At 48.8% G+C, this 25853-nt stretch overlaps 8 protein-coding genes across 8 annotated transcripts; 5 read left to right on the top strand and 3 right to left on the bottom strand.

Annotated features, from left to right (window-relative positions):
- Positions 1-2989: 2989 nt before the first annotated feature.
- Positions 2990-5305, top strand: pps1 (tyrosine/serine/threonine protein phosphatase PPS1; the record flags this gene model as incomplete). Its single annotated transcript, XM_057219498.1, has 6 exons — positions 2990-3731; positions 3791-3877; positions 3931-4824; positions 4882-5002; positions 5060-5116; positions 5179-5305. 6 exons carry the CDS (start codon positions 2990-2992, stop codon positions 5303-5305), a joined length of 2028 nt encoding a protein of 675 aa, XP_057073589.1.
- A 1057-nt stretch (positions 5306-6362) lies between these two features.
- Positions 6363-8829, bottom strand: N7516_006779 (mismatch repair ATPase MLH1; the record flags this gene model as incomplete). The annotated part of the gene is made up of 4 exons (XM_057219499.1): positions 6363-8102; positions 8155-8421; positions 8485-8664; positions 8728-8829. 4 exons carry the CDS (start codon positions 8827-8829, stop codon positions 6363-6365), a joined length of 2289 nt encoding a protein of 762 aa, XP_057073590.1.
- A 789-nt stretch (positions 8830-9618) lies between these two features.
- Positions 9619-11752, top strand: N7516_006780 (uncharacterized protein; the record flags this gene model as incomplete). The annotated part of the gene is made up of 4 exons (XM_057219500.1): positions 9619-10243; positions 10302-10340; positions 10393-10554; positions 10617-11752. 4 exons carry the CDS (start codon positions 9619-9621, stop codon positions 11750-11752), a joined length of 1962 nt encoding a protein of 653 aa, XP_057073591.1.
- A 768-nt stretch (positions 11753-12520) lies between these two features.
- On the top strand, positions 12521-15508 carry N7516_006781 (proteasome regulatory particle base subunit RPN1; the record flags this gene model as incomplete). Its single annotated transcript, XM_057219501.1, has 5 exons — positions 12521-12662; positions 12760-12824; positions 12892-13056; positions 13117-15429; positions 15482-15508. The coding sequence occupies 5 exons, from the start codon at positions 12521-12523 to the stop codon at positions 15506-15508; spliced, it is 2712 nt and encodes a 903-aa protein (XP_057073592.1).
- A 513-nt stretch (positions 15509-16021) lies between these two features.
- On the top strand, positions 16022-18713 carry N7516_006782 (protein kinase RIO2; the record flags this gene model as incomplete). Its single annotated transcript, XM_057219502.1, is given in 7 exon segments — positions 16022-16084; positions 16183-16327; positions 16389-17376; positions 17683-17743; positions 17758-17855; positions 17986-18273; positions 18402-18713. The coding sequence occupies 7 exon segments, from the start codon at positions 16022-16024 to the stop codon at positions 18676-18678; spliced, it is 1920 nt and encodes a 639-aa protein (XP_057073593.1). The 3' UTR covers positions 18679-18713.
- Positions 18714-19135: 422 nt separating this feature from the next.
- N7516_006783 (putative LON domain serine protease) lies at positions 19136-22030 on the bottom strand (the record flags this gene model as incomplete). The annotated part of the gene is made up of 3 exons (XM_057219503.1): positions 19136-19223; positions 19278-21504; positions 21568-22030. The coding sequence occupies 3 exons, from the start codon at positions 22028-22030 to the stop codon at positions 19136-19138; spliced, it is 2778 nt and encodes a 925-aa protein (XP_057073594.1).
- A 617-nt stretch (positions 22031-22647) lies between these two features.
- On the top strand, positions 22648-23748 carry N7516_006784 (Porphobilinogen deaminase N-terminal; the record flags this gene model as incomplete). Its single annotated transcript, XM_057219504.1, has 2 exons — positions 22648-22912; positions 22964-23748. The coding sequence occupies 2 exons, from the start codon at positions 22648-22650 to the stop codon at positions 23746-23748; spliced, it is 1050 nt and encodes a 349-aa protein (XP_057073595.1).
- Positions 23749-23933: 185 nt separating this feature from the next.
- N7516_006785 (IGBP1/TAP42 family protein) lies at positions 23934-25110 on the bottom strand (the record flags this gene model as incomplete). Its single annotated transcript, XM_057219505.1, has 3 exons — positions 23934-24509; positions 24567-24843; positions 24899-25110. 3 exons carry the CDS (start codon positions 25108-25110, stop codon positions 23934-23936), a joined length of 1065 nt encoding a protein of 354 aa, XP_057073596.1.
- Between the last annotated feature and the right edge of the window lie 743 nt (positions 25111-25853).

The following is a 25853-nucleotide window of genomic DNA, read 5'->3' on the forward strand; positions in this document are numbered from 1 at the left end:
GGCTAACACATGTGAGGTACTTCCGCTAGTTTGACTGGATAATGTGGTCACAGCCAGTCATATCAGTCATAAAGCGAGTCCATAACTCACTGGCCATATCGCTCACACAGAAGGTGTCACCAAATCCCAATATTTCAACACCTGCAGCCTAGTGTCTAGAAAAATGTAAGGATCGGGCAAGTTCCCTAGACATGGACTAAATCTGCCGCGCGTCACCAATGAAGACGGGACAGTTCTCGAAAGTTTCAATCTAGACCCGTGTCCGAACTCGGAAGGAATACCTCGCAAGCGCGGTGAAAACAAGGTACGGCAGCTACCCGCCTCACACGACAGAGTCCCGTATGTATGGACCACTGAAGCAACCCTCATTAGGTCGTTGTTCATGCCCAATTGAAGAAACAGATGTCTTGAACAAATGAGACTTTTAGTCACCAATTTTCCCTGGACAGGTCAATACTATGTCCAAGCCAGATAGGCAGCCGTCGATATAGTCAATCTGCCTAGACTTGCCCAAGTTATCAAACACCTGAAGAATATCCACGGGTGATTCAGGCCAGAGTCAAAATGCATAACTCCCTGTCCAGACCCAGGCTCAATCAACATGTGGCTCCACTATGTCAAATGAACCCGCCAGTTGGGTAGCAAACAGCCATGTAAGCTAGATATCTTAACTGGGCCTGTGACAGGCAACGTGCCGTGTCAAATCCAAGACAAGGAACAGCCTATTTTGTTTCCGCCCGATGATGTGCAGTTCCTGCACGTTCCGACTGGCGCGCGGAGTATCCGTGTACCAGCACCGATTTAGTCGCGTCTTCCCCAGGCACACACCAGTGATATCCATGCCATCCCGCTGGTTATACGAGGCGCGTTCCTTATTTCATACCCAGTGAACAAGTAGAATTTGTGGACACAGTCTTCACCAACCTGGCTCAATGAGGTATATAACTATCCAGTCGTGATGTCAAGGATAGCGGAGATCTGCAGACCTGGTGAGAATCAAGGTAAGATCTACAGGAAGTTGCCCGATTGTTCAAGTCAGCGTTACGTCTGACACAGCCCACTTTTGTCTATGACTGTCGGCTTGGGGATTGCAGGAGATGGGTGACCAATGAGGGTTGACACGGAAGGGTTCTCCCGAGGTCCTGTGTTGGTGAAATACCAAGCGATACCGAGGGAAAAGATAAGACGATTAAATTCCTGTTGTGCCACCTCGAATATTCGTGACCTGGGTATACCTGCCTACATATAGAGACATAGGCCTGTGATTAGGCACTGGCGTGATGGTGTTAGGTGCCTAATCACAGGCGTGATGGTGTTAGGTATCAGATTCCAACTCTTGGGCACCTACATTAAGACATGATTATCACAAGATCAATTGTGTTGTTTTGGGACTGGCTATTGACGGGATTAGGCATTTGTTTACTATTGGGCATGTTACTATATCCAACGTTTTGATTTCCCCCCACCTCGAGTGGATCGCAGTGGCGATCCGGGGTTAGTCCCAACCCTGTACATGATACATTGAATATGTGTGTACATTTATGCGATGTCTGGAAGTGGGAGTATATGGATTTGTTTATTTCAGTTTTTTTTTAAAGAAAACTGAAACATATATAAGTTTCAGAGTGTTGAAATTCGAGATTTATTAGTGATATATACATATATAGTTACATATATATATCTTAGATTTCATCCGTACGGGAAATACCTGACCCATCGAACCAAAACAACCTTGGAAAGATATTCGTTATTATATATCCACCCGTGGATTCCCTTTTTGGATTGACAAATTGACTTTGTATGTTTCCATGGGCAAGAAATGGTTCGACCTCCGGCTGGCAGGGTCTTCTCATCCGATGTGGATCCTGATAACATTCTCGAGCGGGGTGATAACCTTGGAAGTTCTTTGTTCCCCCGAATGACTGAGATTTGAGGTGTCAACCAAGGAGAATTAGAGAAAGGCCTTAGTAAAGCCCTCTCCCCAGACGCACAGACGGCTGTAATCTAGGCCGAGAACGATATCAAGGAATATCGTCGTCATCGGTGCCTACCCTATTGAATGATTGGCCACATTAAATATTAGTTGCCCATGGTCGCTTTTCTGGGGGGAGGGCCCAGTAGGTTTTTAGGGGCAGATAAACCCGACAGGAAAGTGGTCAGAATCCCTGTCGTTGATGGAAGGGGAAATGCCATTCAGCATATATGTAAACATCATACATCAAATTATACAATAGGCGGATAATATCCAGACCCGGGGTGGTGGAGCATGTGGATACAAGATAGAATTAGGGGATACCATCGTGGGGAACATGACGATGATAGTAAGTGATGATGATGAGACGATTTATATCAGTAAACTGCTAGTAAACTACCAGTAACATGCCAGTAAAACACCAGTAAAATGCAGTAAACTATCATACATGTAATGTTACCAAATGTATAAAACAATCGAATTCACTTGGGTACATAATGTACAATGTACATGTACACTCGTTGTCAGATCTTGTCCCACATTATCTTCCTCCCCCCTCCTTCAATTGCTCTCCACTTCACTTCTCTTTTCTCTCCTTGTCATTCTACTTTGATGCAGTTCTTCTTTTATCTTAATTCTCTCCCTCCCAACTTCACTTTATCTTTCCCATTCTTCATCCCTTGCCTTATCTCTGGTATTGTATGATCCCCCCCTCTTTTGACTTCGGATCCTCCTTATTTACTTTCTATGCTTCGCAACTGTTCAAATTCATTACACTGACCCACACTTGTGACGCGCTTAAAGAAATTCTGCTAACAACTGCCGTATAGTTGTACTGGCGATTACTCGCAAGTCAGATTGCCATTGCTTTCGGTACTCTTCACCACATCTCGACTACAAAGGATGTAATAGTCTTGTGATTCCACCCTCAAAAGTGTCGCAATTGCAAGTAACATTACCCATTTGTTTATCTCAATATTACACCCACTTTTCATCCAACGCGGTTTGTTAGTCGCCATGGCCACTGTGCTAGTTCAGCAGCAAGCGCTGCACCACTCGACTCCTCCTGCCTCTCCTATTCCCTCAGCCTTGACTGTAAACCGACGATCAAGTCCTATCCCGAACCGACATATTCCAGTATGCCCCACTGGCCCTATTCCAACATCCCAACCTACCTCCGTGTCCCAGCCCTGCGAGCAGCCTTCCTCGCTATTGTCTCCTCCAGATGAGAAGATGCGCATTGGACGACCATCATCCCCCGCTGTGTATGCTATCGACGGAGCCAAATTAGCAGCTGCAATCGCTCATCAAGCATCACAACCTTTACCCGACGCATCTTTGATGTTTCCTTGGCTCCATGGGCTGCATCGAGACAACCATCTACAGCTAGGGTTCTTTTCAAGTCGCAAGCGCCATGCTCGTCACACTCCAAAATGCTGGCGAAGCCTCATGGTAGTAAAGCTCGGAGGTGACTTGAGCAAGTCACGCATCAAGGGTGCAGTAAGCGCCCATGAGATCCTGGCACCTTCAGCCCACTTCTTGATGGCCGATCCTCCCGAGGGCTTCTCCGTCCGCAATTTTCAAATACAAACTGCCAAGCTGGCTGCGATGTCGGATATTGTTATTTATGCTGAAGAAGATGATAGTCATAGCGAACTTGTTGAGCTAGCCAATCAGTTTGCCAAGGCGCAGCGGTTATGGCGAACGAAAATGGATCCCCTGGAGGAGCGACCGACCTACAACACCTTCATTCTTGCCGGTTCGTTATCTTACCTTATTCCCCGCATTCAAGGACCGTCAATTGATATACTTCCTCAGACAAATTTTCCAACGTTGCAGACAAACACCCAGAGATCATTGCTATCGATGCAAATGGCCACCCGACAGGTCAAACTATGGATTTCGGTAACTTCAAACGAACCTTGGCGTACCCAAAGTTTATGCTAACAAATTGGTAGTCCAATGGGAGCGACTGGAAATGTCAACGATGTCCCGGGCATCCGAGATTTCGTCTAATGTTTGGCTCGGATGTACCCCGGACGACTTCCATACTGGGGCTCTTGAGTCACCAAAGGAAGAGGGCTATGACCTGTTGATCGAAACATGCGACATGGCCAACATCCCTGGCCCACGGTTCCTCGCCATGCTCGACAAACAGATAGAGAGTGGTCCACAGCGCTTGGAGTTCCCTTCATCGGGATCTCTTGTGCTTCCATCGGGGAACACTCGAGAGGTCGAGGACATCGTCAACACCATCAGGTGGATCTACTATCTCGCACACCCAGAAACTTCATCGGAAGAGCTCGAAATTGACGGAGATGTCGCAATGACGAAATCGAATGGGAAACCCCGAAAGATTCTCATCCACTGTGCGGACGGTTACACCGAAAGCTCGCTGTTGGCAGTGGCGTACTTTATGTTTGCAGAAGGCGTGCCTGCCCATGAAGCTTGGCTCCGGATGCATTGCAATAAGGAGCGAAACTTCTTTGCCTATCCGACAGACGTGGCTTTCCTATCCCACATCCAAGGACGCCTCTTGCAGGAAAGCCCTGCGACTCAGTCGACGGATCCCTCGGAAATCGGGGACCCCCATTGGTTTCACAACATGGACGGCTCCTTCCCCAGCCGTATCCTGCCATATCTATATCTAGGCAATCTGAATCACGCGAACAACCCGGAACTTCTGTGGAAGCTTGGGATCAAGCGTGTGCTTAGTATTGGCGAGGCTGTCAATTGGACAGATACGGACCGTGTCAACTGGGGACCCGATAATTTGATGTACATTGACAATGTCCAAGACAATGGCATCGATCCTTTGTGCCAGGAGTACGATCGTTGTTTGGAGTTCATTGGTAAGTCCTCCAAATTTGTTACTTCATTGTGGTTTCCATCTGCTAATTTGTGTATAGAAGAAGGAAAGCGCCACGGCATGGCCACATTGGTTCATTGTCGAGTCGGTGTTTCCAGATCCGCAAGCATTTGTATCGCTGAAGTCATGGCGTCCAAAAATCTCTCTTTCCCGCGTGCATAGTAAGTTGATTTCCAGTCTAGTCGTTTAGCTGGGCCGACGATGCTAATTCATGATAGCTGCTTTGTCCGCGCGAGGCGACTCAATGTCATCATCCAACCTCATCTTCGCTTTGTGTAAGTCTCTTGTCTTTTACCCTCACACTCAACAAGGAAAATTTCCTAACACTTTCCCACAGGTATGAGCTTCTCCAATGGGAGGAGCATCAGATGAAAAAGCGAGGCCAGCCCATCAAGCGGGAGCTTGAATGGGACACTGTTGCGCGTGAGATAGCCCTTCTCAACAAGCCCTATTCGAGGCACTAAGGGTAGCCTCCGGCTATGGGGCCGACTCAAATCCACACGATCTGGATTAGAAGGACGGCGCACTGAATACTACGAAATGGCCATTCCCGCTGCAACATTTCACACCACTTCTCTATCGACTGTCTAAGGGTCAACAACATCCAGTTTCACGTTGGGCCGAACACCAAACCTATTTTCTTCTTAATGCGTGTTTTTGTCACTTTATCCATGCGAGATACTACACACTACGATACAATGACTTTGCACGATTTCTACGAACAAGGGATGATTTCTTGATTGATCTTTGGCGCTCGGCGTTTTGAAGACCTCAGAGCGTGGGAGATATTGCATTCACCATCCACGATGCAATGACTTTCTGCTGTCTCTGTTTGATCCGATAATATTTTTCTTCTCAGCCAGTCCATCTTGTTGATTTCACCTCTTGATTTCCCCCGATTCTGTCTTTCTTGTTTTCAACTTTCAATTTTCAATTTTTAGCTTTTGTTCTTTTGTTTCTGTTTTATTCAGCAATTTCGGTCCACATCATTTACCAACATTTTCTCTTGATACACCTCACCCTGTCCAGGGGTTATGTCATGTCTTCATGACACGCTGCAAGTTCGAACTGGAGCTTTCGAGAAGATACTTATTCGTTTCTCAACACACATATCCTTCAACTTGTTATGATTTCGCGGGCTTGTTATATCTTTCTATGGCGCCTCTTTTCTCTTATTTCAGTCTCTTCCCTGTCCAGGGCTACCTACCCATGGACACTTGGGTTATGTTTTATCTAGGCGGATATGGCGTTGTTACAAGCTCGGCGATCATAGGCGTTTCTGCGGACCTTTTTAATGTTATTCGTCTCATTCGAGCTTCCTACGTTTTCGATTCGATTAAAACTTCCCTTGTAATATTTACGTGATTATCGACACAAACGTGCGAGCCAAAAACGAACCAGATCTCGGATCACTAATGCATGCCTTTAAATCCCCGCCGAAAAGCAGGCAGATTTTCATTCATTATTCATAAATATCAATCGGTATGATATAGCTGTATGATCGTACGATACCCTCTCAAGTCAACAGCGCTCAAACACCCGGTACAGCCCCTTCAAATCTGCAACTTCAACCACACCCCGCAGCAATCGTGACGTGGCAACCAGCCGTGCACGCAGAGCCGGGAAAACAGCATACTCCAACATGCGAACCATCTGCGCACGACGGGCCCTAACGGAAGCATCTTCGTCCTCGACCCCAGAGTCATCGGCTACAACCGGATCCTGCATAGCCGACTCCCCCGATGTATCCTGTGCAACCTGCGGAAGAACCGGAAGTTGCTCAGGCGTGTAAAAAGTAGCTAGTTCGCGCAAAAACGTACGGAAACAACCCTCCTCACTATTCCAGTCCACATAAGGCCCAAGCCTCAGTAGGAAACGAGGCAGTTTCGCCAGCGCCGGCAGATACCCCTTCAGCAACAGCGGGATGGCAAGCAAGTCTCCGTCAGGACTGATCTGCAGCGAAAAGTACTCATTCAACATCTCGCGACGCTCAACGAGCGTGCGTGCTATCATCCCCGGTGCATTAGCGAAGATGGAATCCGCTTCTTCTTCCCCGCTGGAGTCGGAGTACTCTTGCTGTTCTGATTCTGCGGCGATTTTCAGTAGATCTACCAACTTCGGCGCTGGGTCCAGTCGGATTACCCCGAAGTTGCCGAAGTCGGTTAGGCCGACTTGGTAGAAGAATTCGTGGCAGGCGAGTCCGTAGTCGATTAGGTATAGTTTCACGCCTGATTGGATGGCTGCGAGTCGTCGTCGTTCGTCGACTAGTCCGACGTATGTGTGTGATGCGAACATCTCTGTTAGTGTGTTGTGCATTTCGGAGCGGACGGAGGCGCGGAGGTTCTTTATGGATGAGAGGGCGATCTTTAGTGGTTGGCGATCTGTTGTTTCGTATTGGAGGCCGTTGTCTAGGATTGATTTGTTCGGGGTGTCAGTTTCGGTCGGGGCGTCTGGGTTAGATGGGTCGCGAGGTGAGGCTGTGGCTGGGCCTAGCATTGCTGTGATTTTGCGGACTTTGGAATCTGTTCGGATGAGGTTGTTTTCGTACGGTTTCTTTGTCGTTGCGGGTGTTTTGGGTGTTGCTCCGGCTTTTGGTGCCTGTCCTGTTCGCTCGTGAGCTGGAGTTCCTTGATCCTGTTGTAGGGACTCGATGGTCTGCACGCCAGGTAGGAGGCTTTGTGTTAGGAATGTACGACTCGAGTCTACCTCAGCCAGCTTGGATCGGATTTCAGTGCAAACAAGCTCGATGATCTCGTCTTCATTTAGGAAATTCACTTCACGCTTTGTCGGGTGTACATTGACGTCAACGCGGCTAGGCTCGATCTCGAGATCGAGATAGACGAAAGGGTGGCCGCCTTTGGGCAAAAAGGCAGAGTAAGTCTGTTCAACTGCACGTTTAACAGCAGTTGATTCCACTGCGCGGTGGTTAATGAATAGCAGAATCACTGTCTTCTTGACATGATAGTTGGCGTTGGTAGCGAAGCCGGATGCGCGGAATCCGAGCTTAGTATCTTCGGTTTTGAATTCAACAACCTCGTTCGCCACTGCACTGCCGTGAATCTGGCGGATCCGATCGACAGTATTTGCGCTGACTGGGGTCGAGATGCTCACGCCGGAGTCTCCGTGCTTGCGGCATGAGAAAGCTACCCCTGAGCAATGCACTGCGTACCGGCCGACGACATCGAGAATTTTGGCATATTCCTCGCTTGCCGAGCGGAAAGCTCTCCGTCGAGTGGGGACGTTATAGAAGAGATCTTCGACCTTGGGCTTCGTTAACCTGAAAGCATGCCGTATGATCATGTGTTTAACTTACGGTGATTTGAGTTCCTCCTCGGCCAGCCGTTGCCTTGGGTGCAGAACTCTGGCCTGGCTTTGCCGGTATCAACTTGCCATCTCCGTAATGTGCTCGCCAGGCGCAGCTAGAGCCAGCAGTTTTTGTCGTAACTGTCAGGTGTGCGATGTGGCTGATACTAGCTAGAGCTTCACCGCGAAATCCGTATGTTCCAATGGAGGTCAGATCCTCAAACTCTTTGAGCTTAGATGTAGTAAACCTCTCGCATAGGATAGAGAGATCATCTCGCTAGATAGTGTCAGAGACGGCTGCTGTAATATAAAAAAAAAAAAAAAAAAAAATTTAACTTACATCAATGCCATGGCCATTGTCAGTAATCTGGAGTAACTTCAGACCACCTTCCTTGATTAGGACTTCAATTGACGTGGAGCCAGCATCGACGGCATTTTCAATGAGCTCCTTCAGTGCGTGCATTGGAGCAACGATAATCTCTCCAGCAGCAATTTTATTTACGACATCGGGATCCAAGGCCTGTACGGAATTTAGTCTTTGGCTATGTGATAGTATACGACGGGATTCATGTGCACGCGTTACCTTGATTTTTTTTGGTTTAGGGGGTTCCAGAGGCTCATCTTCCTCTGCTGCGCGCTTGGTACCGCGTTGATCAATAGGCTCAATATTCATGTCCTCTTGCATTATGATTTTCAGATATCTGGAAGGTGTGCGGTGAGGAAATGGATGGACTGCGAAGTGTAGTGCGCGTAGTTGGAGAAAAGGCGAAGATCACCGATAAGACGATAAGAGAGCCCAGGCGTCTACGGGCAACTATAGGGATCACTGTCACATAACTCTCTCATTGGTTTATATTGCCTGGCAGTAACTGAGACCACTCCCACTTTATAGTTAGTTAGTTATGTAGTTAGTAGTGATGCCTTATAATGCCTAAATACCTAGACTATTGGGTCAATGATATTAATGCCCTAGAAAGTACTTACGAAGTATTAACGCTATTCAAATCTCTTATGATACCTATACGTAGAAACGTGATCAATGTGTTTTATGTTTTTGCCGCCTTTAAATGTATATGAAAAAGACATATAAAAAGACATACAAGGAGACATCTAGAAAGACAACTAGAAAGACAACTAGAAAGACCCTAAGAAGAACATCTAAAAAATAAGATCTAATAAGATGTCAGTGTATGTAAAACAGAAGTTGAAATTAATATAATGTACCTTACTCCAAAAGGCGGTGATAAAATAGGCTGTAAGGCATCAGCCAATGAGAGAGTTATGTGACGGTGATCCCTGTACTCGCCCCTAGGCGTCATTGTTTGTGGAGATCGTTTGCTCCACTGCATTCGTCCTCCTGGGAATATGCAACAATTCGATCGCATTTGTTGTCTGAGCCTATTCGTTGCTTCAATGTTATAAGCGGAATTACAGAGCTCGCAGAGCTTTTCCTTAATCATTCCGGGCGCACATCATGAGCCGCGCAAAGATGCCCCTTCGGGTTGATGAAGAGATGGGCAAGAAAGATGACGACCATCGACCATCTGATCAGGCGCGTTTCCTACCTCGGCAACACCGAACAATGCCTCGACCTCGCCGAATACTGTTTGCTATCATTGCACTTGTTCTCATCTATGAGTTCTTCAAGCACATGCCGACAGACCTGAAACCTGCCGCAGATCGGTTCGACCCTACAATTGCAAAGCTACGAGAGGAAAATCTTGCCAAACTGTCGGGCTCAGATAAACCACCTGCTGTTCTTCCCAAGCCAGATACTTTAGCGCCGGACAATTTGTCACCAGCCAAGGTGTTGGAATCGAACCGTAAGGATGAGGCTTACGATGGGATGATCAAGTTCTACGAGTTGACCCACTCTCTTCCTCGCTATAAGTATTCACAGAAAGGTTCCAGCCATGCAGTTGTGTTTGCAGCCTCAAGTCTCCGCAGTGTGTCGGATCTTTTGCCCCTAGCTTGTCGAATGGCTGGTGAGCGGCTGAACTATGTGCATTTCACCCTGATGGGAAAAGAGGAAGTTTCGATTGAAGGAATCAAGGAAGTTAACAGAATCAGAGATAGTGAATGCCCGATGACATGGCACGGTATGATATTCGGATTATGATGATCGAACGCGTTTGCTGACTTGGCGATAACTAACAGATGCTCGGCCGGACTATGCACCAAAATCTACGGATGACCGTATGAGGCGGTCTGTGATAGGAGGGTTGCAAAACATACAAACCTACATTAGCCCCGAGGTTCTCATTACACAAGGTCAGGGCTGGGAGGATTCCTTTTTTTTGGGACGGGGTTCAAGCCTATTCACGAGAAAATCGCATCCCTCACGTTGTTCTCTCCACTGCTTCAAGAGGTCTTATGTGGATAGCCTCGCTAGATAGCGAAGCTCTTCGGTGTAAGTTATTCCCCCTCTGTTTGGTATGTCATATCCGGAAATGCTGACCGTACGCGCAATAGCCTGGAATAGAGTACAAATCGAGATGGTGGTGCATGCCCCATCCGAGTCTTCTGGGTCTTTGATCAGGCTTATGAAATCATTGGATGCAGCCGATTATTTAGGATCAACCCCAAGCTTGACAATAGAGCTCCCCCAGCGGGTAGATTCGCAGTTGCTTCAGTTTCTACAGCATTTGGGCGGGTTGACCCAGCTTTCTGGCCGAATTACTATTCGGCGGCGCATTCAACCGCATGATATGGACACAGCAGAATCCTCGCTTCGAACCGTGGAGTCGTTCTATCCACGGGACCCTGAGGTCACTCATTTGCTTATGCTATCTTCACAGACTGAGCTCGCACCATCGTTCTATCACTACCTGAAGTTTGCTGTACTGAATTACAAGCAGTCTTCCCGAGCTAAGTACCTATTTTCCAATATGATCGGCATCTCTCTTGAACTGCCATCATCCAAACCCACGGCTGGTAGTCATTCTTTCACCCCGCCCCCCATGACCGTTGAAGGCAAAGAACAGTTTCTTCCCTCGTTCCTCTGGCAAGCCCCCAATAGTAATGCAGCTTTGTATTTTGGTGATGCATGGGCGGAATTCCATTCCTTCATGGCTAAGCGCCTGTCGACTCCTCAATCCGTGGCGGCCCCCGAAACAAAGTTGATATCAGAGAAATACCCGGCCTTTATGGAACATATGCTCGAGATGATCCGTGCCAAAGGATATTATCTCCTATACCCATCATTCCCCGGCACCAAATCTTCTTCGATTGCCACAGTGCACAACGAGCTATACCAGCCCCCAGAAGAATTCGGAGACAGCAATCCCGCAACTCCGGGCAAAGAAGCCACTCAAATCATCCATGATCCTACTCAGCCAGTTACAGGTGGGGTTTCCACCGGCCTCGGATCTATTGAAAAACCACTGAACCGCGCTTCAACTATCATGCCACTGCTTGAGCAGTTCTCTTCAGGTCTGCCCGACCTTGATGCTTTGCCTCTGCTTTCATACGACGGAGACGAATTAGCGGCCGCGGTATACACCAAACAGACGGAAGAATATGCCAAGCAGTTTCGAACTTATTACGGAGGATGTGCCAGAGATGGAAAGGTTGATGAACCCTTGGAAGACCTATTATTTTGCATTTAATGATGAATCCCGACGAAATCTCCAGAATCTGAGTTGTCATTTCACCGGCATATTTACCAAATTCCGGATATACAAATAGTCGGCTGCTCATGTGGTTTTTACCCGTAGCGACGTAAGACTGCAGCTATTCAAATGGAAGGAGCGACTGCCTGCTGTAACATCCAAAAGCCCCAAAGACGGAAACTTCCGACATAAAACTCTTTCATGCGGTCAGCAACAGCAGATCCCGAGGTCGTCACACTGCTTACGCATATTAGAAGAGGCGTGAATGGGGTCGACTATGGTCTATTTGGTCCAGTATGATATTAGGGGCGGCATATGTAGAACATAAAGACCTGTTTGTAGATGTATACGAAGGCAGTAGGTAGGAGACATAAAATGCACAAGGGAATTTTCTATGTATAAACAGGGATGTAAAAATCAAATTTGAATTTGGAACACCTTCAAGTCATTACCTCCCTGATAAACCATAGTCACATAAAGATTCGATTCATAGAATTGAAGTCGTAGACTCGTAGCATTGCAAATCCAAAACAATGACGAGGGCCTTCCGCAGGTCTTGGCACCTTATGTAATCTAATTCCGGAGCTGCACCAGACCGAGCTCTGCTTCTCCATCACCAGCTTACAATCCACTTGCATTACACTTTGCTTGCAGAATTTCATCTATTTCTGCTTTGTAACACCATCTTCTATTTATCTGCTTGATACCGACCTCTCCCACGCCGCTTCGATTTCCCCCCGACTTGGTTCCCAGCTACCATCAGAAATGGCCAACGAGGGCGAACGGCCAACCTCCGCCGACAAGGGCAAGGGCAAGGTTGATGATGTTCGCGAGTTGAACGGCAAGAAAATCGAAAATGGCGAGAAGCCAGAAGAGGAAAAGAAGAAAGACCAGGCATCTGAAGATGGTATGTTGCGATAAGGCGTCTCGCAATGGAGCATGTGGTTTCTCTCAAGGGTCCACGGTGGCACTCAAAGCAACATGCTGACGGAAATTCTCTATAGAGGAACTCAGCGAAGAAGACCAACAATTGAAGAGCGAACTTGAGATGCTCGTTGAGCGGTTAAAGGTACGGTCACTCTCCTGTCCCATGCGCATAGCACAATGACGTTAATCATCATCTTTGCTCTCAATAGGAACCCGATACCTCGCTCTATGGGCCTGCTTTGGACGCAATCAAGAACTTTATCAAGACTTCTACATCCTCCATGACAGCTGTTCCTAAGCCCCTCAAGTTCCTCCGACCGCATTATGATGACCTGGCAGCGCTATACGAGAAATGGGCCGCAGGTCCCGTGCAGGTTGGTTCTGCAGTGCTTCCATCGTTTTGTGACGATCTAACGATATCATTCTTTTTCTAGAACTCGTTAGCTGATATGCTGTCCGTGCTTGGAATGACCTACGGAGACGAAGAGAAGCTAGAGACTATCAAATACCGCCTGTTGGCCAAGTCGGAGGACCTTTGCTCGTGGGGTCATGAGTATGTCCGACATCTCGCACTGGAAATCGGACAGGAATATCAGAACCGTTTGAACGCAGACCAGGATACCCAGGATCTAGTGGACCTTGCATTGTCGCTGGTGCCCTATTTCCTGAGTCATAATGCCGAAGCCGATGCGGTTGATCTCATGAGCGAACTGGAGATCATCGAAGATATCCCTCAATTCGTTGACGAGAACACCTACGCTCGAGTCTGCTTGTATATGGTCAGCATGGTCAACCTCCTCACTTACCCTGAAGATCAGCAATTCCTTCGAACCGCCCACGGGATCTACGTCCGCTACAACAAACTTTCGCAAGCGATCGTGCTCGCTATCCGGTTAAACGACACTGAGCTTATCAAGAGTGACATCCACGCCACGACTGACAAGTCTTTGAAGAAACAGATGGCCTTCCTCGTCGCCCGACAGCAGATCTGGCTCGACCTCCCGGCCGAGGACGAGGAGGGAGAGGCCTTGGCTGATTGTCTCAACAACACTTCCATTCCAAAGCACTTCAAATCTCTGGGCAAGGAACTCAACATTTTGGACCCCAAGATGCCGGAGGATATCTACAAGACACATCTCGAGAGCAGTCGTGGAGCCGGCCTCACTAATCTTGATTCGGCACGACACAACTTGGCCAGCGCCTTTGTCAACTCGTTTGCTAATGCCGGCTTTGGTAACGATAAGATGATGCTAGTGGAGGGTGATAAGGGCCCGTGGGTGTGGAAGACCAAGGATGATGGCATGCTTTCCACAACTGCGTCGCTGGGTATGCTGCTACACCGTGATGTCGAGGATGGTCTGGATAAGATCGACAAGTTCACCTACGCGCAAGAAGACCAGGTTAAGGCTGGTGCACTTCTCGCTATTGGTATCTTGAACTCCGGCGTTCGACTTGACTCTGACCCCGCCCTTGCCCTCTTGAGTGACCCTGACAACCTTGAGGCGAAGAACGTGCCGATGAGAGTTGCATCCATCATGGGTCTTGGTCTGGCATATGCTGGTTCCAACAAGGAAGAACTGCTTGAGGTTCTCCTTCCGATTGTGGAGGACGCCTCACTCGACATGCAGCTCTCTGCCATGGCAGCAGTTTCCCTGGGTCTCATCTTTGTTGGTTCATCAAACCACCAGGTTAGCGAGGCAATCGCAACGACCTTGATGGATGAGGAGCGCCAGAAGCAGCTCAAGGACAAGTGGACAAGGTTCATGGCCCTTGGTCTGGCACTTCTGTACTTCGGCCGCCAGGAGGAGGTTGATGTCATCCTTGACATCCTCAAGGCAGTTGACCACCCCATGGCTAAGCCCACCTCAGTCCTTGCCTCAGTATGCGCTTGGGCAGGCACTGGTACAGTGCTTAAGTTACAAGAGCTTCTCCACATCTGCAATGACATCATTGAAGAGAAGGAGGAGAACAAGGGCGATGAGCTTGTTCAGTCGTATGCTGTTCTCGGTCTGTCTCTTATTGCCATGGGCGAGGATGTCGGACAGGATATGATTCTCCGTCAGTTCGGTCACCTCATGCACTACGGATCTAGCAACATTCGCCGGGCAGTTCCCCTGGCTATGGGTTTGATCAGCCCCAGCAACCCACAAATGAAGGTTTATGATACACTGTCCCGGTACAGTCACGACAATGACAACGATGTTGCCATTAATGCCATCTTCGCCATGGGTCTCTGTGGCGCTGGTACCAACAATGCCCGTATCGCACAGCTTCTCCGCCAATTGGCCAGCTACTACCATCGCGACCAGAACTCACTATTCATGGTTCGCATCGCCCAGGGTCTCCTACACATGGGTAAGGGTACCATGACGCTTAATCCGTTCCACACCGACCGACAGGTCCTTTCCCGTGTCTCAGCAGCGGGTTTGCTTACTGTGCTTGTATCACTCATCGATGCCAAGCAATTCATCCTCGCTGAACACCACTACCTGCTCTACTTCCTCATTACCGCCATGTTCCCCCGCTTCCTTATTACCCTCGATGAGGACCTTCAGCCACTCACCGTCAACGTTCGTGTGGGTCAGGCTGTGGACGTGGTCGGCCAGGCGGGTCGCCCGAAGACCATCACTGGATGGCAGACTCAGAGCACGCCAGTCCTGCTGGCTCACGGCGAGAGAGCTGAGCTTGAGGATGAGCAGTACATCCCTCTGAGCAGCACCCTTGAAGGCCTGGTTATCTTGCGCAAAGTAAGTGTTTTTATCTTAAATCCAAAATTTCCAGTACTAACCTATCTTTTAGAACCCGGACTACGAAAGCCCCGAATAAGCAAGCTAGACTAGATATTCCCCGATTTACATCCATTGCTCGCAACCAGCGGGACTCGTATAGTGGTCGGGTTATCGTTGGATCTAATGTATTCAGAACGAATGAAGAATAGCATGGATTTATTTTACAACTGTTGTATCTGTTTGGCCTCTAATCCAATTGCTTGGATCTATGAGTAGACTTCGTATTTTGGACCTCGGTGGATTTGTGGAGCCTGTTGCACTAATGTACTATAAGAGACACTCATCTTGAACTAGTCCCTTGCATTTTGTCGACTTTTGATAGATATTCAGCCAGAACATTGTGATTATCGTATAATGCTATCCAAATAAAGGCGAAGCTATCAAGGTTCCCATCCTGGATAGGAAATAGGGCTTAGGGCTAGGTTCTTATCAACTTTTTTTCCTCCGCTGCATCGCTGACTGGTCTAACTCGTCTTGAAGTTCTGGTCTCCAACGTATCAATTTAGGGAAATTAGAAGGAAGTGAAAAGCTACTTTATTCCCCCATAACCATGAAACTCGACGCTAAGGCTATTCGCTACCTCACCTCCGAGGATTTCCGTGTTCTTGCAGCGGTACTTATCGGCCCCTCCTCTTGAGTTTACCCCGCGATGTTCTTTCTTTGGGGGTATTCTGTCGCATTCTTCATTAGCTAACATGTAAATTGTCCTAGTGTGAAGCCGGCAGCCGAAACCATGAGGTCGTCCCCACACCGTTGATCTCTCAACTTTCGGGCCTCCGGGGTGGCAGCGGTGTCAATCGCGCAATCTCAAACCTCGCGAAAATCAACTTGATTGCAAAGGTCAAGAATTCTAAGTGTACGAATTTCATCTACTTTTGCATCAGGTCGTACCTCTAATACAAGTATTCTGCCTATAGATGACGGTTACCGACTCGCATACGGAGGATTGGACTATCTTGCGCTGAACGCGCACCAAAAGTCAAAGGTCATCTACTCGGTTGGCAACCAAATCGGCGTGGGAAAGGAATCAGACATCATCGTCGTGGCGGAAAGCAGTGGAGCGCAGCGCATTATGAAAATTCACCGTCTCGGCCGTATCTCATTCCGAACTGTCAAGACAAACCGTGACTACCTACGACACCGCAGTTCAGCCTCATGGATGTACATGTCTCGATTGGCAGCAATGAAGGAGTTCGCTTTCATGAAGGCTCTGCGTGAGAATGGATTCCCCGTCCCCGAGCCCATCGCCCAGAACCGACACACCATCGTCATGAGTCTAATCGATGCTTTCCCTCTGCGCCAAATCTCAAAAGTAGGCGACCCCGCTGGGCTATACTCCGAGCTTATGAATATGATTTTGGATCTTGCTCGATACGGTCTGATCCACGGTGATTTCAACGAGTTCAATATTCTTATCAAGGAAGAGCTGGACCCGGAAATGAAGGGGAAAGAACTTACTGAGGAAGAGGAAGATGAGCACATCCGGCTGGTCCCGGTTCTCATTGATTTCCCTCAGATGTTGTCTGTCGATCACGTTAACGCTGAGATGTACTTCGACCGTGATGTGGAATGTATCAAGCGCTACTTCAAGCGCAAGTTCCACTTTGTGAGCGACGCAAAGGGTCCTACTTTCGCCGAGGCTAGAAAGAAGCTCCTCAAGAACCCTGGGAAACGTCTGGATGTTGAAGTTGAAGCTTCGGGTTTCTCACGCAAGATGGCCCGTGAGCTCGAGGCTTATATGGTAGACGTGGGAGTCAAGGGAGATGGAGAGGCTGCTAATGATAGCGACGGTGATGAGGATGAGGATGAGGATGATGAAGAGGAAGAGTCTGGATCTGAAGCTGAGCAGGCCGGTCATGCCCATGAGACCAAGGACTCTGAAGACATCGATGGCAACACCAAGCGGTTAGAAGAACTTCGAGTCTCGGGATCGGCGGAGCAATAAAAGGACATGGCCTTGGGCGTTTTTTAATGACTATTTACGATGAATATAAAGCATGTAATATAGGTTTCAAAATTTCCTATGAATATGTCTTCTGGTATACCCAAAGTCTTCCTTTAAGAAAGGAATATAAAAAGGTATACCTAATAATATACCAAAGACACATTGCAATGATCTCTACGATCTTTACTCTTGACTGAACGTTTGTGTCTTGTGTTGTTCACTGTTGGTCTATACTTGAAGTCATGTGACCAGATCGGCCAACGCAGTTTTGATGCGCGGTCCGCAAGCACCTCCAACCTCCAGATTCCTCCACTCAACAACACGATGGTGCGTCTCAACAGTGTTCAAGCGAAAGCCCTTCGCCGCCTCCAAAACCAGGCTGGGGTCCAGCAACCCCCAAAACCAAATGGCCCAGTGTCGTCGGCAAGCCTGTGTACCTGTATGTTGCCCAAAAATTCCAAGAACCCGAACTCCGCTCGACCAAAACAACGCCGCAGCAGACTTAACCGGCTCAATTGCACATGTGCCACAAGATAAAAAGTATCACAGCTAATTTCCCGCCTCGTTAGGCCTGAATTCCGCGTCGCTCTCGTCCGAACCCCCAACCTCACCCCCCGATATGCTCAATTCCGCGTCCCCCTCAACTTCAACAAGTTCGATCTCCGCAGCTACCTATGGCACTTGTATGGAGTCGGATCCCTCAGCATCCGCAGTTACGTCCAGGCACAACCAATCACACGAATCTCGCGCGATAACAAGGGTTTTGGCCCGTGGCGCCGACCTAAGTCGCAGAAGCGCATGACCGTTGAATTGAAGGAGCCCTTCGTGTACCCCCAGGAGCCGAAAGATCTGACCCCGTATGTGACGCCCACCCTTTCAACCTTCTCGTGCTTTCCGAGTTCAATTCCCCTCGTCTTCCCTTCCCAATACTACACATGGACTCAAACAAAACTGAACATTATAACTAACCCATTTCATCCGATAGCTGGGAGCATGACAGCTGGTCAAAGGCCGAGAAGTTCCAGATCGACCTACAAGAAAAGGAGAACCCCAAGCCGAACAAGGGTGAACAGCCTGATCGCGAGTTGCGCGAGGCTTACAAGGAGCAGGCTAAGGCGCTGCTTGAGAAGAAGGAGGCTTGGAGACCGACCTGGAAGGCTCTGGGCTTGGAGCCACACCAGGCGGCTAAGAATGGCGGGTTCGGCCCTGCTTCTACGCTGCCGGCTTGGTTTGCGAAGGGGCGGAAGCATGGAGCGCGGTAATCGGGTTTGATGGGGATTCCTTGCATTGTTCTGAATGGTTTTTTTTTTCTTTTTTCCTCCCTCCATTGGGGAAAAGTGGTGTTTCTTGCTCTATCTTCCGGTCCATGTTAGTTTGGCTGGATCTTGTGTATTATACTCTTGGGGTAGATTGTATACATCTTGAATATGGCGTATCATCTTTTCTGTTCTGGTCAAGGTTTACATGAATCTTTAAGATAAAACATATTTTGTAAATTGTGATGTTGATAGAATTGAAACACGGTATATTGAGTGATATAGACACGAAATATTGACTGGCATGAACGCATCATGAAAGACAAGCTGATTAAATACAAGTCACTAGGGCCTGGGGCTATTATACGCTATGCAAAAATGAGGGTGGGAGTCCCAAACTGTAGGGCAACAGATGGGAGAAGAGGGAGGCAACGCGCCTTGAAGTTATAGTGCTGAGAACGCTTTACAGTCGGCTCTCGACAAAGTTCATCTGGTGTTGGCCCGGCCACTGGGCATCGGGCCAGATCTGGCGAAGCCCTTCCCAAATGTGCCTGTGAACAATTGTTAGTGGTTAAATTAAACCAAGGTTGTGGGTGATGACATACTTGACATATATGATTTGCAGACCATCCTTGACTTCCTGTGGGACATCTTTGACGTCCTTGCGGTTGTGGTCCGGCAGCAGCACGGTCTTGACACCCGCACGCAGAGCACCAATCAGCTTCTCCTTGATACCGCCGACAGGCATGACCCGGCCGCGAAGGGAGATCTCACCCGTCATGGCGATCTGTGGTGGGACGGGCTTGTTGCTGAACAAGGAAATCAAGGCAACAGTGTGGGCAAGACCAGCAGAGGGACCATCCTTAGGAATAGCGCCAGAGGGGCAGTGGACGTGCAGGCTACGGTTCTTCAAAATATCTTCACTGGGGTCGTGGGTGAGACCGAGCTCGAAGGAGTGTGCCTTCACCCATGTCAGGGCTACTTCGACAGATTCCTTGAGCACATCACCCAGCTTACCAGTTAGCTGGACGCGTCCGTTGCCGGGCATGTCTGCCACCTCGATGAACAGGATGCTGCCCTGGCCACCGGTAGAGTAGGCGACAAGGCCCGTGACCACACCGGGGCGACCGTGTTTCTCGGCGATCTCTTCCTCGAATCGCTCGATTCCCAGAATATCCTCCAGATCGTCGACTGACACAACAGGGTTATAATCGCTTAGGCGGTCGGCATCCCCGGCGTCGGCATATTGAACAGCCTTATGGCGACAGATAGAACCAAGTTCCCGCTCTAGGTTGCGCACCCCTGACTCACGGGTGTACGAGGTGATGGTCTTGTCAATCACCTCGTCGGACAGATTTACTTGGCCCTCGTTAAGACCGTTGGATCGAATCTGCTTCGGGATCAGGTGTTGCTTGGCAATGTGCCTCTTCTCAACAGTGGTGTATCCAGACAGGGAGATGGTCTCCATGCGGTCAAGCAGAGGTGCCGGGATCGTGTCCAGGGAGTTGGCTGTAGCAAGGAAAAGAACCTTGCTCAGATCGATGGGGATGTTGATATAGTGGTCGGTGAAGGTGTGATTCTGCTCAGGATCAAGAACCTCCAGCATGGCAGCGGATGGGTCGCCTTGGAAGTTGGCGCCGCCGACCTTATCAATTTCATCGAGCAGAATAACGGGGTTTGCAACGCCGACCTTCTTCAACCCATTGACAACCAAACCAGGCATAGCTGCAACGTATGTACGTCGGTGGCCCCGGATTTCCGCCTCGTCTCTGACACCACCAAGGGAGATCCGGTGGAATTTTCGACCAAGCGAGGCAGCAACTGACCTGGCTAGACTAGTCTTACCAGTTCCAGGAGGTCCGACCAGAAGCAAGATAGGGGACTTGTCGGTCATACGCTTGGACTTGAGGATCTGAAGACGTGTCTCCAACGCAACCCGGTCAGATTCTGACAGCAGGGGAACATCCTTCTCGACATCTCCAACGGCCGAGGCGTCCAAGTCCCTAGTGAGTCCTGAGATCTGGCGCTCAACATCTGAGTTGGTGGACTGCTTCAAGCGCAACACAGCCAAATACTCCAACAGTCGCTTTTTGATTCGCTCTAGGCCATAGTGGTCCTCATCCAGCTGCTTCCTGGCGTTCTTCAATGTCTCTGGTCCAAGCTGGTCCTCTGTCACCTTCGTCCATGGGATTTCCGACAAGTTTTCCAGATAAGTCCTGCAAACACCGTACTCGGCGTTCGCAGGGTTCATCTTTCGTAGGCGTTTCAATTCCTTGTCCGCAACCTTCCGAGCTTCAGGACTAAGCTGCGCATCATTCAACTTCTGTTGTAGCTCATCTATTTCATTAGGCTCCTTCTCTTCATCATTGCCACGCCCACCAGGGGGCGTCATGCCAGAGAGACCTGAAATTGCACGCTTTGCGAGCAGCTCACGTTCACGTGGGTCAAATTGACTGATATCCATCCCGGAGGAGGGGAACGAAGTCGAGCCAACCGAGGTGACTTTGACGCTACTCTTAATATGCTGTGCCTGTCTGGTGAGGATCTCAACAACCCTCTCCAACCGTTCCTTAACATCCAGTGAGCCGAGGATACGTAGCTTCTCCTCAAAGCTTGCATCAGACACGTCTGCCATGAAATCGGCTAACTTCCCAGCCTGCGTCAATTCTGTCTTTGATATATAGAGCTCGAACTTTCGGGCAACGAGTGGCGAGAGACGAGAGGAAGCTGCCGACAGCAATGAGGAGAGGCGGAGGAGTGTAAGAAGCTCTCGGGAGAGCTGTCTCAGTTGTTGGAATAGTTCAGCGACTTCTGCATCACCTTGTCCAGAGTCTAGAAGCATAGGAAGTATAATTAGCCATGTGTCTTCTGTACTTTGTGTTGGTGTGAACTAACTGTATTCATCGTGAATGTAGACCTCGGCCTCAAAGTATGGTCGGTCTCTCAGGACCTTCTTAATAGAGAATCTTTGCGAGCCTTGGACAAGCAAGAATGGTTCGGAGTAGGCCCGGCGTTGAACTCCGATGACTTTGCCAATGGTTCCACAACGGAATAGGTCCTCCTTGCGTGCCTGACCAGCGTCAATCGAGTCGTATTCCCCCTTTCGCTCTGAGTCCGAGTCGTCGCCTTCGAGGATCTGCTGTCCATCCCGGCTTAGGAACGGTGAGTTAAGTGGAACACAGCCGAAGGTGATGGTGTTCGAATCCCGCTTAGAAGGCTTGTCCACAAGTGACGAAAGGAGATTGGCGAGATCGGGACGGTTGGAGACTGGAATTCGTAGAGTCACACCGGGTAGCAGAACCGAGCCCTTGGGGAGAGGCACGAGGGGAATTTTGGTAGTTCTACCGTTGGATCCCATCTTGTACGGGCCCTCGTGATGATGAAATGGGGTGGCAAAGATGGAGATTCGGGGAGATCAAGTTGTAGAGTGTATGAGGGGTGAAATACAGGGGGGAGGGAACGGGGAATGTGGAGAGGGGAAAGATAAACGTGATTATATGGAGAGGAGAGGGAAGAGATGGAGAGGTTCCAGAATCACGTCGATGGGAATTCCGGGGGAGATAAGTTAAGTCGCATGTCTGGCAATCTCCACGTCCCGAAGCCGAGGTTGTGGCGATCAACTGGGGAAGAATATTCAAGGGAATTTTGCTTTTGCTTTTGCTTTTGATTGTAGTTTATTTCTAAATTTATAGATCTACCTACTATATTGTATTATTATTCTAATTAATATTCACTTACTATTTCTATTTCCTAGATTATTTATTATATAGTTAACAACATTGTTGTATACTTAAGACGAATTACCTCATCTGCACGTGTCCCGTGATCGGAGTTCTCTCAATCCACTTTCGACTCTTCGTCCTGACTTTCCTCGGCAGTTTGGTATCCCACGGGCATAGCTCATACAACTTCGTACACGTCTGCTCCCAATTATTTCCAGTCTTTTCTCCGCATTCGCTTTCTTTGCCCCTCAAAATGTCGACCCCCGCCCCCACCAAAAAGACCATCACTATCGGCACCCGTAAGTCTAAACTGGCTCTGCTCCAGACAAATCTGGTCCTCGACGCATTGAAGAAGGAATTCCCACAATATGAATATAAGGTCTTCTCCAAGGAGACAGCCGGTGACCTGAACACCACTATCGCACTGCGCGATTTCACCACTAAGAACTTGTGGACGGAGGAATTGGAGGAATTGATGATTGCCGGGCAGGTCGATGTTATTGTGCACTCGTTGAAAGGTTTGATAATGACTCGATCTCAAACAGCGTAGCTGTTTCAACCCTGAAAAGTGCTGACGACAACTTCTTGGAAATTATCAGATGTCCCCACTGTTCTCCCACCTTCCTGCAAGCTAGGCCCGAGCATGCCCCGCGAAGATAGCAGGGATGTTCTTGTGGTGAAACAAGGTTTGCCATACAAGAGCCTGTCTGAGATCCCCGCCGGGTCTGTGGTTGGAACCTCGTCCATCCGCCGCACGGCCCAATTAGCCCGGAAATACCCCCACCTTAAGGTTCAGGATGTCCGTGGCAACATCGGCACTCGCCTATCAAGGCTAGACGCCGAAGATAGCCCTTACGCCTGTATCATTCTTGCCGCTGCTGGTCTGCTGCGTCTTGATTTGGAGGACCGTATCACCCAATATCTGGACTCCAAGAACAGCGGCATGCTCTATGCTGTCGGACAGGGTGCCCTTGGTATCGAAATTCGCAAGGAAGACACTGTTCTGCAGGATATGCTGGATAGAATTGGTCACCAGGATACCACATTCTCGGTTTTGGCTGAGCGGAGTCTTTTGCGGACTCTTGAGGGAGGCTGCAGTGCCCCGCTGGGCGTTGAAACGGAATGGGTCCAAAATTCGCAGGGTGCTAAACAGTTGCGAATGCGGTCTGTTGTTGTCAGTGTTGATGGGAAAGAATGTGCCCAGGTAGAATTGGACGCTGATGTCACCTCTGCTGAAAGCGCCGAGGCCTTCGGCATCACCGTAGCCAAGGCTCTGGTGGCTGACGGCGCTGGAGACATTCTCGAGGCTATCCAGCAGAACAAGGCCAAAGAGGGCGTTTCTACTGCGGTCTAATTGTACATATGGATTTTTACTGTAACTAGGAAGATATACCCTGTTGAAAAATGAAGTGAACGAGTTTTTCTTGTCTGGTATGGTTGGACTCGCTCAAGATATCAAGAATATTCGCCAAGAACTCCGTCTATCGTGGCTTTTTGGACTATAGTAAATCAGATTTATTCATATCGGTTATTTCAAAATCATCCCCGGTTCAACGTGTTTCCAGCACCCTTCGGATTAGCTTCCGTGTACTCGTCCCAATTTCGAGCCTTCATTGTTTCCTGGTCGGCAATGTTGTGATCATCCTCGTCAACTTGCGGTTTGATGCCAGACTTCTCGCCTCCTCCTTCGATGACATTTCCTCGTCTGTGCTCTTCATCGAGATATTCCTCGATTGTCATAGTAGGAAGGTTATGACCCGAACGAAAGACTCCTTGTTGCATTTCTGCGCGCCGGCCCAACAACGTAAACGGCTGCATTGGCTTTCCTTTGCCGTTCAGGATAGGACCACCTCTGCCTCCCCTCAAAAGCTGTGACATGGAAGGATCTAACCGGTCTGAATAATTTAATCCTCCGATATTGCTTCGCTCTCTGGGATCGTCCGTTGGTGGGGGGCGGGGCGGCGCGTTGCGCATGGCTGAAAGTATTGACAATTCCTGGATCAGGAGATCTAAAGCCTGGAAGGTCTGGTGGGTATAGAGCTGGAGCTCTGCTAGGTAGAGGGATCGGGTGTCATCATCGTCGCTTTGCAGGCGAGCTTCGTTTTGTGAGAAGTACTTTGAATAAGGTAAGCAAGAGAGTCAAGCAATATCCAGGGGGAAAGAATTGCCTACCTCCAGTTTCTGCTTGAGCTCTTTTTCTTCCCGGAACCGCGTTACTTTAATTTCTCGTCTGGCGGCGGCGTCGTTGGCTGGTGCCAGGGTAAAAGAGGTCGGATTGGCCATGTATTGTTCAAAGAGCTTCTTATCTCCGCCGGAGAGTAGCAGGTACTCATCCAAGCGCATCAGGTATTTCTCATATTCTTCAAGAGCACTCTTGAGGACAGCTTCGCGGTCTGGGGTGGCAACTCGTTGCAAGAGCTCGGCTAGATGGTATTCCAGTGTCATATACCTAGACAACAAATCAGCTGAATGGGCAACGCAATGCCGGAATCAAGGTGACTTACTGGATATCACCGGTTGAAATATCTTCCAACAGCTCATTAGAGCTAAACAGGGACAACATGCTCACTTGACGCTGGCATTCTTGGAATTTGGTGATTGTCGCATTCACCTCGTCTCGGTAGGTCTCCGCGTTGGTGTCACCCCGCGATCCCAGTGCATCCTTTTGCTCCTTTGCTGATGCAAATAGAGATCGAAGACTCTTTGGTTCCTCCATTGGTTCCGATATTGATCCTGCGGGCTCGAATTAGGTAGAATATAGGGTATGAGCGGCGTCTAGGAAGGGTTCGCGTGTCCCCCGCGATCTGGATCTGAGTTTTGGGAATGCGATAACGCGATAACGCCAAGCTTCTATCCGATAAGCCTTTGATAACAGGCTCATACTTCCATCTTTCTTAACTGACTTCTATCGAAGAATAAGAACAGTCTGCCGCTTACATGTTGTCATGTCATTTTGATGGTCATTTCGGGGTTTTTCTTTAGGTATATACAGACGTGGCGAAAAAAGTATACCTTGTGTAAGAGACCTTTCTACTTATAGCTTTTGTACATATATATCTACAATACCTTCTTCATAAGTGCGCACCACCCTTTCTAACTTAGTACATTCAATCTTCCACGTCATTTCCCCACTTCGATAAAGGTATAGCACTTTGTAGTGTTATCCTTGATGAAACTTGATAGATCCCGGGGGTAGAAAAAGGGCACCATAACCTCTTCTGGCCACAAGCAAGGAGAGGAAGAGAAGGAAGAGAAGGAAGAATCGTGGTCTAGGATATTTATACACTGAGGCTGAAAACAAACCGCCCAGTCTACAAGAAAGCCTGTAAATCAAGCACACATGGGAGATATAACCGACCCCGAAACCTCAAACACTTATACCACTGCTCCAACTACTGTTAGCATCACGAGGCAAGGGAAGCATGATGCGCCGCGAATCAAGCACGCCCATCCTTCACA

The sequence above is a fragment of the Penicillium verrucosum genome, assembly GCF_028828655.1.
Source record: "Penicillium verrucosum strain IBT 35672 chromosome Unknown utg000002l_segment0_segment0, whole genome shotgun sequence".
Classification (NCBI taxonomy): domain Eukaryota; kingdom Fungi; phylum Ascomycota; class Eurotiomycetes; order Eurotiales; family Aspergillaceae; genus Penicillium; species Penicillium verrucosum.